The 12,598-nt window shown below is 33.5% G+C and overlaps 1 protein-coding gene across 2 annotated transcripts in view; it reads left to right on the forward strand.

The window, feature by feature from the left end:
* VRK2 (VRK serine/threonine kinase 2) overlaps positions 1 to 12,598 on the forward strand; it is an 89,988-nt gene that overhangs the window by 60,945 nt on the left and 16,445 nt on the right. For both annotated transcript variants that reach the window (XM_068564344.1, XM_068564343.1), the window contains exons 8-10: positions 1,436 to 1,568; positions 10,027 to 10,147; positions 12,528 to 12,595. In XM_068564344.1, coding sequence (XP_068420445.1) covers positions 1,436 to 1,568; positions 10,027 to 10,147; positions 12,528 to 12,595 — 322 coding nt within the window. The remainder of the gene's footprint in view (positions 1 to 1,435; positions 1,569 to 10,026; positions 10,148 to 12,527; positions 12,596 to 12,598) is intronic.

The following is a 12,598-nucleotide window of genomic DNA, read 5'->3' on the forward strand; positions in this document are numbered from 1 at the left end:
ATGAATATTAAGCTCTTACGCTCTCTGGTATCAATACATATGAGGCATAATCCATATTTTAGCCATAAAACATCCATAAATTTTAGGTCTTTTTTTTTTGGTTAATCTACATGAAAAACATCTTGATAGTTTTTTTTAATAGTGAACTGTTGTAGTGTATTTAAAATGTTTCCATTTGCTATCAATATGTACATTCTCAGGATATCTACTTTGCAAAGTGAAGTCTATTTAGTTTTCAAAATAAATAAAGATAAAAATGCATCATAAATAGTGAAAGCAAGCAACCAGTTATACATCTGATCCTGAAGTGTAATTACTTTGGGCAGTTACTCCTGAGGCCATCTTGAGAAATGGCATCTGTGAGTGAGAGACAAAACTGAAATATCATGTTTTCAGACATTCCAGCAAGCTATGTTCTCCAACAAGTGAGGGAAGCTGTGCTGTTTATATTTTGAAATTCAAAATATCTCCTACTTAGGCTATCCTGAAACCAAAAACTTAAACTGAAATTTAATTTTCTTTTAATAGATATCTTTTAAAATACCAGTTGTAATACTCTGTGGCCTTAAAGCTGCATCATGAAATGTTGCCTTATTCTCTAAATTTTAAAGAAACACACGTGAAACAACACATTTTAAAAGTTGAAACTGCTTTCTTTTCCAGGGGGTGGGGGGAGGAGCATGGTAACATATAACAGGGAAGTATGATATTCTGACTACTTCTCCCCTCCCTTCTCTCTCTCCAAAAGTAATCTGAGAAAAATTCACTTGAATTGCTGTCTGACTTTTAACAATCTATATTCTGTTTGGAAACCCAGCTTGCAATTCTGACTGACTTACAAAGATAACAGTGATGATATGGATCCGTCTGAAAGGCCAAAAGTACTGCATTGATGTTCCATTCTTAAATACGGACAACATGATGGTGTTTTTTTTTTTTTTAAGAGTCATTACCTCTTACAGTCTGTTCATTACTTTTATACTTCTTGTTAATGGAGACTCCTGTAACATTAGGTTAAGATTTTTAGATTGTTTGCCCTCATCTCCCCTCCCTGCTTGAAACAGTTTTGTTTACAGGAAGGGGTTACAAAAAAGGCAGAGCCTTATACTCTGTATGAATACAGATAAAAAGACATATTGTGGTTTATGACGTCTACATGCCCAGCTGGAGGGAAGGGAATTTAAGAGCAAAATAAAAAGACTGAAAATCTAAGTCAACTCAGAAATAAGACTTGCCTATGATGAAGACAGGATTTAAGTTAGGAAGTTCATTGTTATGGCCCCCAGTTGTATATATTTTATCCTAAGGCACCATTTGGTTTAATAAAATGTAGATCTGAGGCTCTCTTAACCTATCAGTTTCTTAAGACTTAATTATAAAGGTTATATTTTCAGAGGACAAAAACATTATTCATTTGTCTCTTCATGTCTTCCAGGTTTATCTTGCAGATTATGGACTTTCCTACAGATATTGTCCCAATGGGAACCACAAACAGTATCAGGAAAATCCTAGAAAAAGCCATAATGGGACAATAGAGTTTACCAGCTTGGATGCCCACAAGGGAGTAGGTAGGTTTCTTTTTTTCTTATTTTTATTTCAGAAGAATAATTAGAACAAAGAGCCTTAAGCCTCCATGAAATGACCTTTGCATAGTCAGTTTGAAGAGTGAGAACATTGGTGAGATTTTTATGAAAAGTAGTGAGTTCCTGTATGCCAATGAATATTTCTTCTAACAGAGGGAGGAGATACAGACTTCGACAAGTGAAAAAGGAATAAAAGGTGTCAAGTAAGCAAAACTTGATGCTTATTTGGGACAGGAAAGTACTAGTTTGTTTAGGTTAAACTTGGAGGTCAGCAACTGAATTTTTATGCTGTAGTGACAATTACAGATTTGGTACAGGTACACATGTGAAGAATTATTCCTGTTTTTCATTGTGCCCTTATCAGAGCTTTAGAAGATACCATCTTAACAATAAGGAAATCTTTCCTGAATCTATGAAGTGTTAACTTGTGGAAATCTCTCCTAGTCGCCTTTCATATATCTTACTTATTTAAACTCACTTTGATGGTATTGGAAACACATTTGCAGGTAAATTACATACATAGTCCTTTTATTGGACATTGATTGTACTGCCTTGCATTCCAAGGCAGACTTAATTCAACAATTCCCTAATTAGTTAAAGTCATAACCTATGTCTTGTATTCATTTACCGTTAATTAAACCTTAGCTGTTTATTACACTGCAGTCTAAATCCAATAGCCGACCCACAAAGCCATGGAAAAGGAAGTAGGAGGTCAATATTGAAAATATATGGTGCGGAGTCCCACTGATGGTTGCTTTGTTCACAATCAATATGGTCAATGCAACTGTACTTTCTTAGTTGCTCTGTCAGCAAGACAAAAAGTCAATTCTAATGTTATGCTAGTAAAAAAAAAAAATGGTGATTATTGAAAAACTTTGTCTTTCAAAATTATATTCTTCATAAACTTTGTTTATAAAAGTATTTTCAAATATGCTAAACCATACGAATAATTTTTAAACTGCTTCGAAAGGATCACATTTTCACTAAAAGGCAGTTAGACATTTGCACTTGTTAATGGCTGTTGAACTGTTACCCTAAACTGATACTTTCTAACGAGTTTTAGTTGGCACAAACAACTGTATATTATTGCCTTTTCTATTAAAAGGACCATTGACCATGTAATGTAGAGGGTCTTGATCATTTTCCAGAGCAATTAAAACCCACAGTAGTTTAAGGTAGGCCAATGAAAAAGTAAAACAAGTGTGTCGGTTGTATACCTTCTTCCTTTCAAGAAGAATCATAGGTTAAATTTTCTGGAATAGAAATTACCTTTTATACTCCTGATCAAAATAAAAGAAATCACTACATTTTTTTTTTCAAGGGTAGTTTGGTTAGAAAAGTAGTGATTTGCCAGATATATTAGTATGAAAGAATATTTAGAAACCTGAGAGTACTTTTTGATGGTGGTATAACTGGCAATTCATCATACAGATTCTTAAGCTTTGGTCCAGTTATGTTAATGATGATATTAACTTATGGTTGGGCCACTTAGTTCAACCCATAGCTCTAATACTGATCCTATTAGATTTTAACTATTAAAAAAACATCTAGGAAGCCACTGTGACTGTGGAATGGGAAAGTAGAGTTGTCGTATGTTGGTCTGGTCAGCGTTTGGACTGTGGTAATTCTGGAAGTCCTCCTCAGTTATTCCATAGTTTAGGGCAGTATTTTCATTATGCCATCTTCATGAAAGATTTGAACAAAATTTTATTCCATAGTGCATTTAAGTTTTTTGCTCCCTTAAATAATAATACATGTTGATGAGTTGAGTAGATTTCACGATGCTAGGTCTTTGGAGAGAAGATTGAACTGAGAATGATGGGAGAAAGATATTATCTCTTTGGGAAGACTACTCAGGGGAGAGCCTACATTACGTATTTTTGGTATTTGATTGAAAGTTATGAGCTGGAGTGAATATTCATTTTTATCATGGGTTTCACAAGATTTCTATAAAAATTAATTCCCTTAATGCATTTAAAATAGAATATATGCTAAACTTTTCACCATATCTGTATTTACATGTAGATATACATATATATGCATATACATACACATACGCATGTATATACACATACATGTATACATACATAGATACATAGATGTACACATACACACATAAATATATATATTTGCTGAAATTTTAACATGCAGTTTTAGTCTAGTATAAAAAAAAGAAAGGTTTGGTATCCTCAAATATTTGAATACTATTCATTCCTCATGTTTTACATTTAATTTTCCAAAATAAAACATTTCACTTTAGGATTTTATTAGAAATGAAGTAAACATTTAGTCATATCTAGAAACTAGAATTAAACAAGGCCATAAATCCTTGTAGGTAAATGCAGAATGTCAGATTCATAAATATTCGTGTGTTTACTTTCAGTACACACTATGTAGTTGAATCTCAGAAAAATCTTTTCTATACCAGTCCAGCTATGAGATCAAATAAATACTGAGGAAGATAATGCAAAGGAAAACATAAAGAGCAAAACAAGTTATCACTAGGAAATATAACCTCTACTTATCAAAGCATTTGTTATGTTTTAGGTTTATCTGTGCTTGATCAGGCCCTGGGAAATATTCAGCCTTCATTGTAAAAGTGACTTACGGATTAGCCACTTAACAGATATATTGTTAACCTGATCAGACTATCTGGTCTCCGCTACCTTTGTAGTGGTTATTCAGAAACAGAAGCTAAGTCTCATGTTTCTGTGGATTAGTTGGGTTTTTATAATGAAGGAGCTTGTATAAGGTGCCAGTCAGCAGTTTCACCTAAGCATTTTCTAGTTGAACTGTGTAAAAGGAGGGTAGCTTGTATTATTATAAGCCAAAAAATATGAATAGAGATATATAGAGGTGAATGGACAGATGGATGAATGGATAGATAACTATTCTTGAACTATTGTGCATCTATATATCTGTATTTTTTTAATTGCAGTTATTCTTCCAAACTCAGTTCTCATATATGACCTAAAAGTGTTTTCTGAGTGGCTGAAGTGCTTCATTTAGTGTAAAATTAGAGTAATATATTTTGGGCTTATCTCATCTGTTATTAATTTTTTATTCTTCATAAAAACCAACATGTATAAACATTGACATATTTTGGGCTTGTTGCCTGATAATTAGAGAGAATTATATCTGTGTCAAATACACTATTTTAAAATTTGTTACATTCTTAGTAATGTTAAAAAGCAATATTTGGATCAATGTGTGGTATAGATTTTTGTAGATTTTTCTGCTCACTGAGGCATGCAGTCAATACCTAATTTCTCTAGAGATATACTGCATTTAACATACTGAGCTTTTTTAAATACTTCAGACTTGTGCATTGAGTGTATAATACCTATTTTAATTTGACATCATTGATGACCATAAAATATGATATCTAAATTGCATTTTAAATGTCCATTTGTTTATATAATATGTTCAGTATCAAGGAAAGAAATATATTACATCCTTTTTAAAATTTTTGCCAATTGCTACAGCATATAAAATCCAAGTCTTGTGTTATTTCTTGCATGGCTTCATTTCACTCTAATCTAGCACTCCAGCTTACAAAATATATGTGAAATAAACTGAGAATGTGTTTTCATGCTACCAAACTTGGGGAAATGACATGGTTTATACAATATTTATCTTCTTAAACAATAATTCAAAAAAGGGAACCCATTTTTCAATTATAAGATATTAAGGTAAACCATCAAGTTATTGATATGCTCTATTGAATCTATTAGTAGTCAGAAAAACACAATGTTGATTTTTATTTTTAAGTAAATTTCACTGCTATAAATAGTCTTTGGTTGATGTATAAATAAATTTTAATGAAGACACTATTCTTTCTATATGACATAACCCAATTTTGACATTTAGACATGACTTTCAAAGTCTTGGCATAGGTCTTAAACTATTTGGTTAAGAATACACATTGGTCAAATGTAAGATACCTTTGCTCTGTTGAATAACTTTTCCTAAGCCTCACACAGTAGTGTTTCATAAAAAACTAAGGCTTAGAATTTAAAAGGTACTGAAGAAATAAAAGAGACCTGGGTTTATTATTTTATTTGAAATGTGACACATTGCATTCTACTTTCCTAATATCCTTTTTGAAATTGCAGTAAATTGTGGCCACCATAAAATTTCCTAGCTCTTTATACATCTGAATTGACAAACTACTGAATAACATAGGTTACTAGTTAGAAAAATAAGAATAAACTTTAAATTTATTCTGCAGATAGTCACCATTCACTTCTCAGGTGAACGTCTTACTCAGATGTTTTCTGCTTTCTTATTGTCATTTCTGAGTATATAAACTAGTATTTTGAGCATTTAGACCCTGTCTGCTTAAGGCAAAAGTTTTCAAGTTCCCTTTATTACTTCCTAGCAAATCTTGTTTTTCTTCCTACTTGATAATGTTACTCTATGTAAGAAAAAAACTCAACAGGAAACACTTTAGGCAAATAATCAGAGACATTTTGGGATTAACACTGATACTTTTCTTTTTCTCCCAGTTCTTTCATTCCATTTGGTGAATTGCACCCAGATAATTTTACTCCAGTTTGTCATTAGAATAAGGACCAGTCCTCCAATGTGATTTCTTTGTTGTTCTCATTTCAGCTTGGAAGGACCATTTAACACTTTATAAATTAATGTTTTAATTAGACATTCTTCTTCATCAGAATGAAGTAGTTTTACAGAAATAGTGTCATGTAAGGATAGTTGCATGAAAAATTTTGTTAGTGTTACAGCTTAGACCTCAGGATCTTTTGCTTATTTCTTCCTTGCCAATACAACTGTCTTTGGTCAGTATGTCTTTTGGTGTTTTAAGTTAAAATGCCTGCTTCAAATACTTCCCTAACTGTAGAAGGGTATATGTAATGTTGTCTAAATGGTGCAAAACTAACAATGGAGGCAAAGTAATTGGTAGATTGAGTGGAGTGTTGGCTCTGGATTCTGAAAGATTTGGATTTCAATACAGAGCTCTGTTACTTTTTGCTGTGTGATACTGAGCAAGTTATTTAACCTCTCTGAGCCTCTATTTTCTTATTTGTCAACAGGGTTAATGATACCTCATATTGTTAGGATGATTAAATAAGATAATATAAAAGCAGTAGAGTGTCTGGCACAGTAGCAGCTTCATAAATCACATTGATCGTTTTAATTTTATTTATGTATTCTAGTGTCAGCTGTTTCTGGAATCTGCTTTCTAGTGAAATCGAATTCAAGTCCCACCCCACCTGTGCCTTTTTTTTTTTTTTTTTGGTTAGTCTTGGCAATACTTTATCATTTAGAAATGTTGAGCAACTGAGAACACCACAGGCTTTCAGTGAAAAGATTCATTTACATTGCTCCATATTAATAAGCGAAATAAAAATTAGATGCTAAATTATATTTAGAAAGTGACAAGAGAATATTGATAACTAAATCTTCCTATATTTCTAAGAAGTACCATAAGTAAAAGTGTGACTTTCTCTATGAAAATATGCTGCTAATGATTATATTAATTATCAAATGCAACTGAAAAACCTCATGTATTACAGTAAATTATACAGAAATACAAATTATACAAAAACAAAATAATCCATAATATATGTTTCAACTTTCAAATTAAAAAATATTTTCATTGTTAGATGTTAATTAGTAGTCTTCCTCAACTATGATCAATTCTTTTTTTAAAATTTTCAGCATTTTATTTAATTGTTTTCAAATATACAGGAAATAGTAGAATAATATAGTAAATATCCAGATATTCAATTCCTAGATTCAGCAGTTATCATTATCATATCATCTATATTTTGATGATGTACTTTATTTAAACTTAAAGATATATGATCAGTTCATTGTGTTAATTACATACCCACTCATAGATGCTAATATTGTCATCCAAAACATTTTAGTTAATTTAACTGGTGTTAAAATTACTCTTCTGTATGTAGTAGATGGAGAGAAGACATAATCGCTGGTACAGTCTTGGAGTTTAACTTCTCAAAAACACATCACACTTTGCAGTTTGTTTCCCTGAGAGGGAATTTCAGGGAAAGGTGTGTACTTGGAAACATTTTTAATCCTTTCATCTCTCTGTTTAATGGTGGGAAAGAGTGACTATAGAATTTTTTTTTTCTTAACATTACGTGTATGTCTACAGAACTTATTGGAAACAGTGAGTGGTAAAACATTTACCTAACAATAATTATTAATGTATATATGCAGTAAAAGAAAATAAAAGTTTGAAAAATGCGATGCTGTATTTTAATTAGGTAAAACTGAACTATAATAGTGAAGTAAGTTAACTCTCGAAGGGCTATTTCAAATGAAGACCAGTTTATGAAAGATTGGCTTCAGAAATCTAAATGACTTGTCATTACTTACAGCTTCATATCAATTAATCCCTCACTTGGGGGGTTGGGGGAAGTGGCTGGGAAGGTTCATTCCATTTTAATTCTGATTGTTTTTCCTCAAAGGGCCTCTTGTGTGTAGCCTATGTAGTCCAAACAGGTACCAGAATATAATTTTTCGAAAATTAGAGGATGTGAATTTTTTTAAGTGGTGGTCATCAGGAATTGCCACAATGGAAAAGGGATTCGTGAACACGTCTGTACAAATGGAACCATTCCATTATTAATGGGAGATTTATTACTGAAGAAATCACTACAAAACAGTGTGGTAGAGATTATGTTTTTATTTTAATAGGGGAGCCAAGTCTTGCATTAGTACATTGTTGAAGCTTGTGCAGAAAGTAAACAGTACCCATGGGACTGTCGCATTCTGCTTGACTGAAGGGCCTTTAATAATCCAGTACTCTAATAGCAGTTAAGATAGAGTATGTGTAAGAGCTAATCTTGTCTTCTGCTTTTTTTTTTTTTTTTTTTTTAATTTTATTTATTTATGGCTGTGTTGGGTCTTCGTTTCTGTGCGAGGGCTTTCTCTAGTTGTGGCAAGCGGGGGCCACTCTTCATCGCGGTGCGCGGGCCTCTCACTGTCGCGGCCTCTCTTCTTGTGGAGCACAGGCTCCAGACGCGCAGGCTCAGTAATTGTGGCTCACGGGCCCAGTTGCTCTGCGGCATGTGGGATCTTCCCAGACCAGGGCTCAAACCCGTGTCCCCAGCATTGGCAGGCAGATTCTCAACCACTGCGCCACCAGGGAAGCCCTGTCTTCTGCTTTTATAGTAACTTGTGTATGGTGACCAAAAGTAGTCATGACATGCTAGCGGCATTGTTCTTTGTAGATGACTTTTTAAACTAAACTAAGTTTACTGAGTGGCTTTTCAGAATGTATGTAATGAAAGATAATAAAACCAGGATACCTGTTTACAGCAGGTTTAACAGCCATGCATTGCACTTAGGAGATTTTGCATCCCTACACAGATGAACATTCAAGTAATGGTAGAAATAAATGGAAGCCAGCCTATTGTTTTACAATTTGGAATGGTTATAAAAATGAGTTTACTTTGTGGCATTCTGTTAATCATTATTTCAGTAATATTAGTTATATTTGACATGTTTCTGAGATTTTTTTTGTCCTTCTTTTGAAATCAGTTACTTTAAAAAAAATACAGAAAATTATCATGAAATTAGTCTATGGCACTAGTCTGTAGTTTTATATAAATGATATTTACAGTGGCCTCAAAATGTTCTTTTACTGCATTTTTTTTTATGAAAAGCCATCTTATATTAAATTATGGAAACCTCTCTCTGGCTTTAAAATTTACTTCCCACCACCTGCACCCCACCCCTCATGCACACTGTTTCTTTACCTTGGTATTTTTTATTCAGGAGATTTGATCAGAAGTTCGCTTTAGCACTGCTTGTATCTAAAATAATATTTGTAAAATTTTAGATCCGTGTACCCAAAACAGCAGGCGTATTTATCCTGTACTTTCATTTAATTGAAAAATCTTAAGAAAGACCTGTTTTTTAATACTGTACACTAGATGGCAGTTTTGTCATATTCTTCCGATTTCCAATGCTGCTAGTATGAGTGGAACAGGAAAGGCCATCAGTGTTTAGTCTGCACTTGAAGGGTCTCTGCATGACCAATGCAGACCCCATGGACTTCCTGGAACATATGTTAGCAATTTAGCTGCAGACATTTATTCCTTTGTTTTACTGCTTGGCTCTTTGAGAAAGTGTTGGTGCCAGGTTATGGGTTGTCTGGATCATGTCAGAGGCCATGGAGATCAAGTTCATGTGACAGGCCAGACTAAGGAAGGATGAAGTTGGAGGAGGTGAGGAAACTGACCCTTACTTTCAACAGCAAGAAGTCACTGCCTTTCTGTGGACCGGGGCCAAACGCCCGGGCGTTTAAGCTTTACTCCAGCTGAACAAACAAAACACATCGCCCATTTGGCTTTTTCATATTTCATCAGTGGTAGTTCATTCCGTGATTTCTCTATTGCTCAAAAATGACTTATCCCTCATCTTTCTCTCTTCATGCTTCTTCCTATAGCCCTGTCCAGACGCGGTGACCTTGAAATCCTCGGTTACTGCCTGCTGCGGTGGTTATGTGGGAGACTGCCCTGGGAACAGAACCTGGAGGACCCTGTGGCTGTCCAGGCTGCTAAAACAAAGTACAGATTTTCAAGTATTCCGTTATGTACAGCACCAGGTCTGAAGGGATACATCAAAGCGAGTTAATATCTCAGAGAAGACTGCCATTCAACCTATTCATTCATTCAACCTATTCATTCAATAGGATAGCCAAAGCAAATTTCTTAAATTTGAAAAATATTTAAAAAAAACCAAACAGCGTACAGACATAAGATCCATTAAGCTAACACCTATGAGACCATATGCATGAGAGTTGTAATACAAAATAAAAAGTGAAATATTTGTTCCTTCACACGGTGTTTTCCAAAGCTTAGGTTCTAGGTGGTGGTATTTTCAAGGAAGAGTATTTTCAGATTAGCATTGTACAAGTATATGGAGTTAGTGTGAGCTTGGTGTGATTGATATTAACTGTGCAAAGCAACAAAGTGAAATGGGACAAACAGGGCTTATATTTTTCAAGTGAGAGCAACATACGTTGTTTTTAATCCTGTTATTGGGGGGAGTGTATGTTTTGTTTCTTAAGGAAGAAACAAACAAAATTTGTATATGAGGTGTTTATGTAAGAGATCATTTTGCAGCCACATAAACATTTTAATATTCCACATTCAATTTTTATCACCTAAACTCTATTAGGATGAGAATTAGGTTAGACTGAGAATAGAGTGAGTTACTATTTTACTGTTTTTCTCACTGATCAGGCCTAACAATTGCAGGTAGCACAGCATAGCCCGTTTTTCATTATGCACCAAGATATTCTCAACAGTAGTTATCCACAGATATAATATCACAACTGGAAAAAGCAGCTGTATTTTAATAGGGCAAGTCACAACAGAAGTTTACAAAAGGGGTAGCTAGCTGATCCATAGAAATCGGTCTTTCTAATTCAGTGTGGCATCAGTTCTTAATAGAGAGGAAAGCTAGCCTGCAGATACAAAATAATCCAGATTACATTTGTGAATACTGACATATATTGTATGAAATATTTCTCCACTTGGAATCTTGATCGTCCTAGTCCCTTTCCCAAAACTAACACATTTACATGTCAGTATTAGAACTATCTAATCAGTTACTTATTGCAGTGATTGATGTGTCCATATAACCCTCAGGTAACTAACATTTTTCAATATATGGGTCAAGTCAAAGGACAGTAAGGGGCATATATAAAGTCTTGGTTTCCAATTTTCCACCTCAGTTTACCTAACTTGAATAAAATACTTTATTTAAAGGACTAGCATTTTAATTCCAATGATCCTATATGTGTTTTTCTTTTAATAAGACTTACTAATATTATTTTAGTCTTTTATCAGTATGCATATATAGATGCCTTCATTGTATATATCTCTAATGAATATACCTACATGTATATATTTGAATATAATAGGGTATTACATAAATAATAAAATATAATGCTAATAAACATAATCTCCATTTGTATTTTGGGGCCCCTTGCATATGTTAATATATTCATTTTGACCTGATTACTAATATAAACCTATTGACCAATAAAGCTAATATTGTATTATGAAGTTTATAATTAAGACATATATATATATATAATTAAGATACGTACATATATATGTCTTATATATATATAAGACATGTTCAAACTTTTTATATAGTACATAATCATAATTTATTCAACTTGCTGAGAAGGCATAACGCTGAATTTCCCCATAAGGGCAGGCTTGTATATTTAACCATAATACTGTTATCTCCCATGTGCCCTTTATTTTCCTAACATAGGGTAATATTAGATCAGTGCATTTATTGTTGCAATTCTGCCTGTGCCTGAGTTTGTGAATCAAACATTCCTATCAGTAATTTTAGTTGAATGTTTATATATTTGTGGCTGAAGCAACTTAAGAGATTTGTACTTGTTCAATCTAAAACACTGGAAAGTGTTAGAATAATGGGTTTTTTGTTTTGTTTTTTGGATATTTTTTGTTAACCTGTTTAATCATGGTATAGCATAAAGCAACTGCCCAATTGAGAACAATATACATAAAATATTAAATAATTTGCCCCTCCCCAGTGCTGAGTACCTGAGGAAAAATATCCTGAAAATCCAGATAAAATTTTTCTATGTATTTTTTTCTTGAGGTTTTTAAAAAAAAAAAATCATGTATCCCTACTTCTACATTTCTACACGTACAGACCTTGTATGAAAGCATTTATACTGTAGTTCTACATTTAGTTTCTAGGTGATTGATATAAAATCGATCAGTGAGATTTGAGGGATCTCCCCCATCCACTTACCCTCTTACCCATTACAGGTGGGTGAAAAAAAAAAAGTATGGAAAGTCACATTACTGGTGACCTATAGAGTTTTGTTTTCTAATCAAAACAATAAATCACAGGATTGCAAACAAATTCACTGTGCGTTACTCTGTTTTGTTTTAGTCTGTTGGATGAGCTGCCTGAGTCAGTGCTTAAATGGGCTCCTTCCGGAAGCGGTTGCCGTAAGTCAGGTG

The sequence above is a fragment of the Eschrichtius robustus genome, chromosome 15, assembly GCF_028021215.1.
Source record: "Eschrichtius robustus isolate mEscRob2 chromosome 15, mEscRob2.pri, whole genome shotgun sequence".
Classification (NCBI taxonomy): Eukaryota; Metazoa; Chordata; class Mammalia; order Artiodactyla; family Eschrichtiidae; genus Eschrichtius; species Eschrichtius robustus.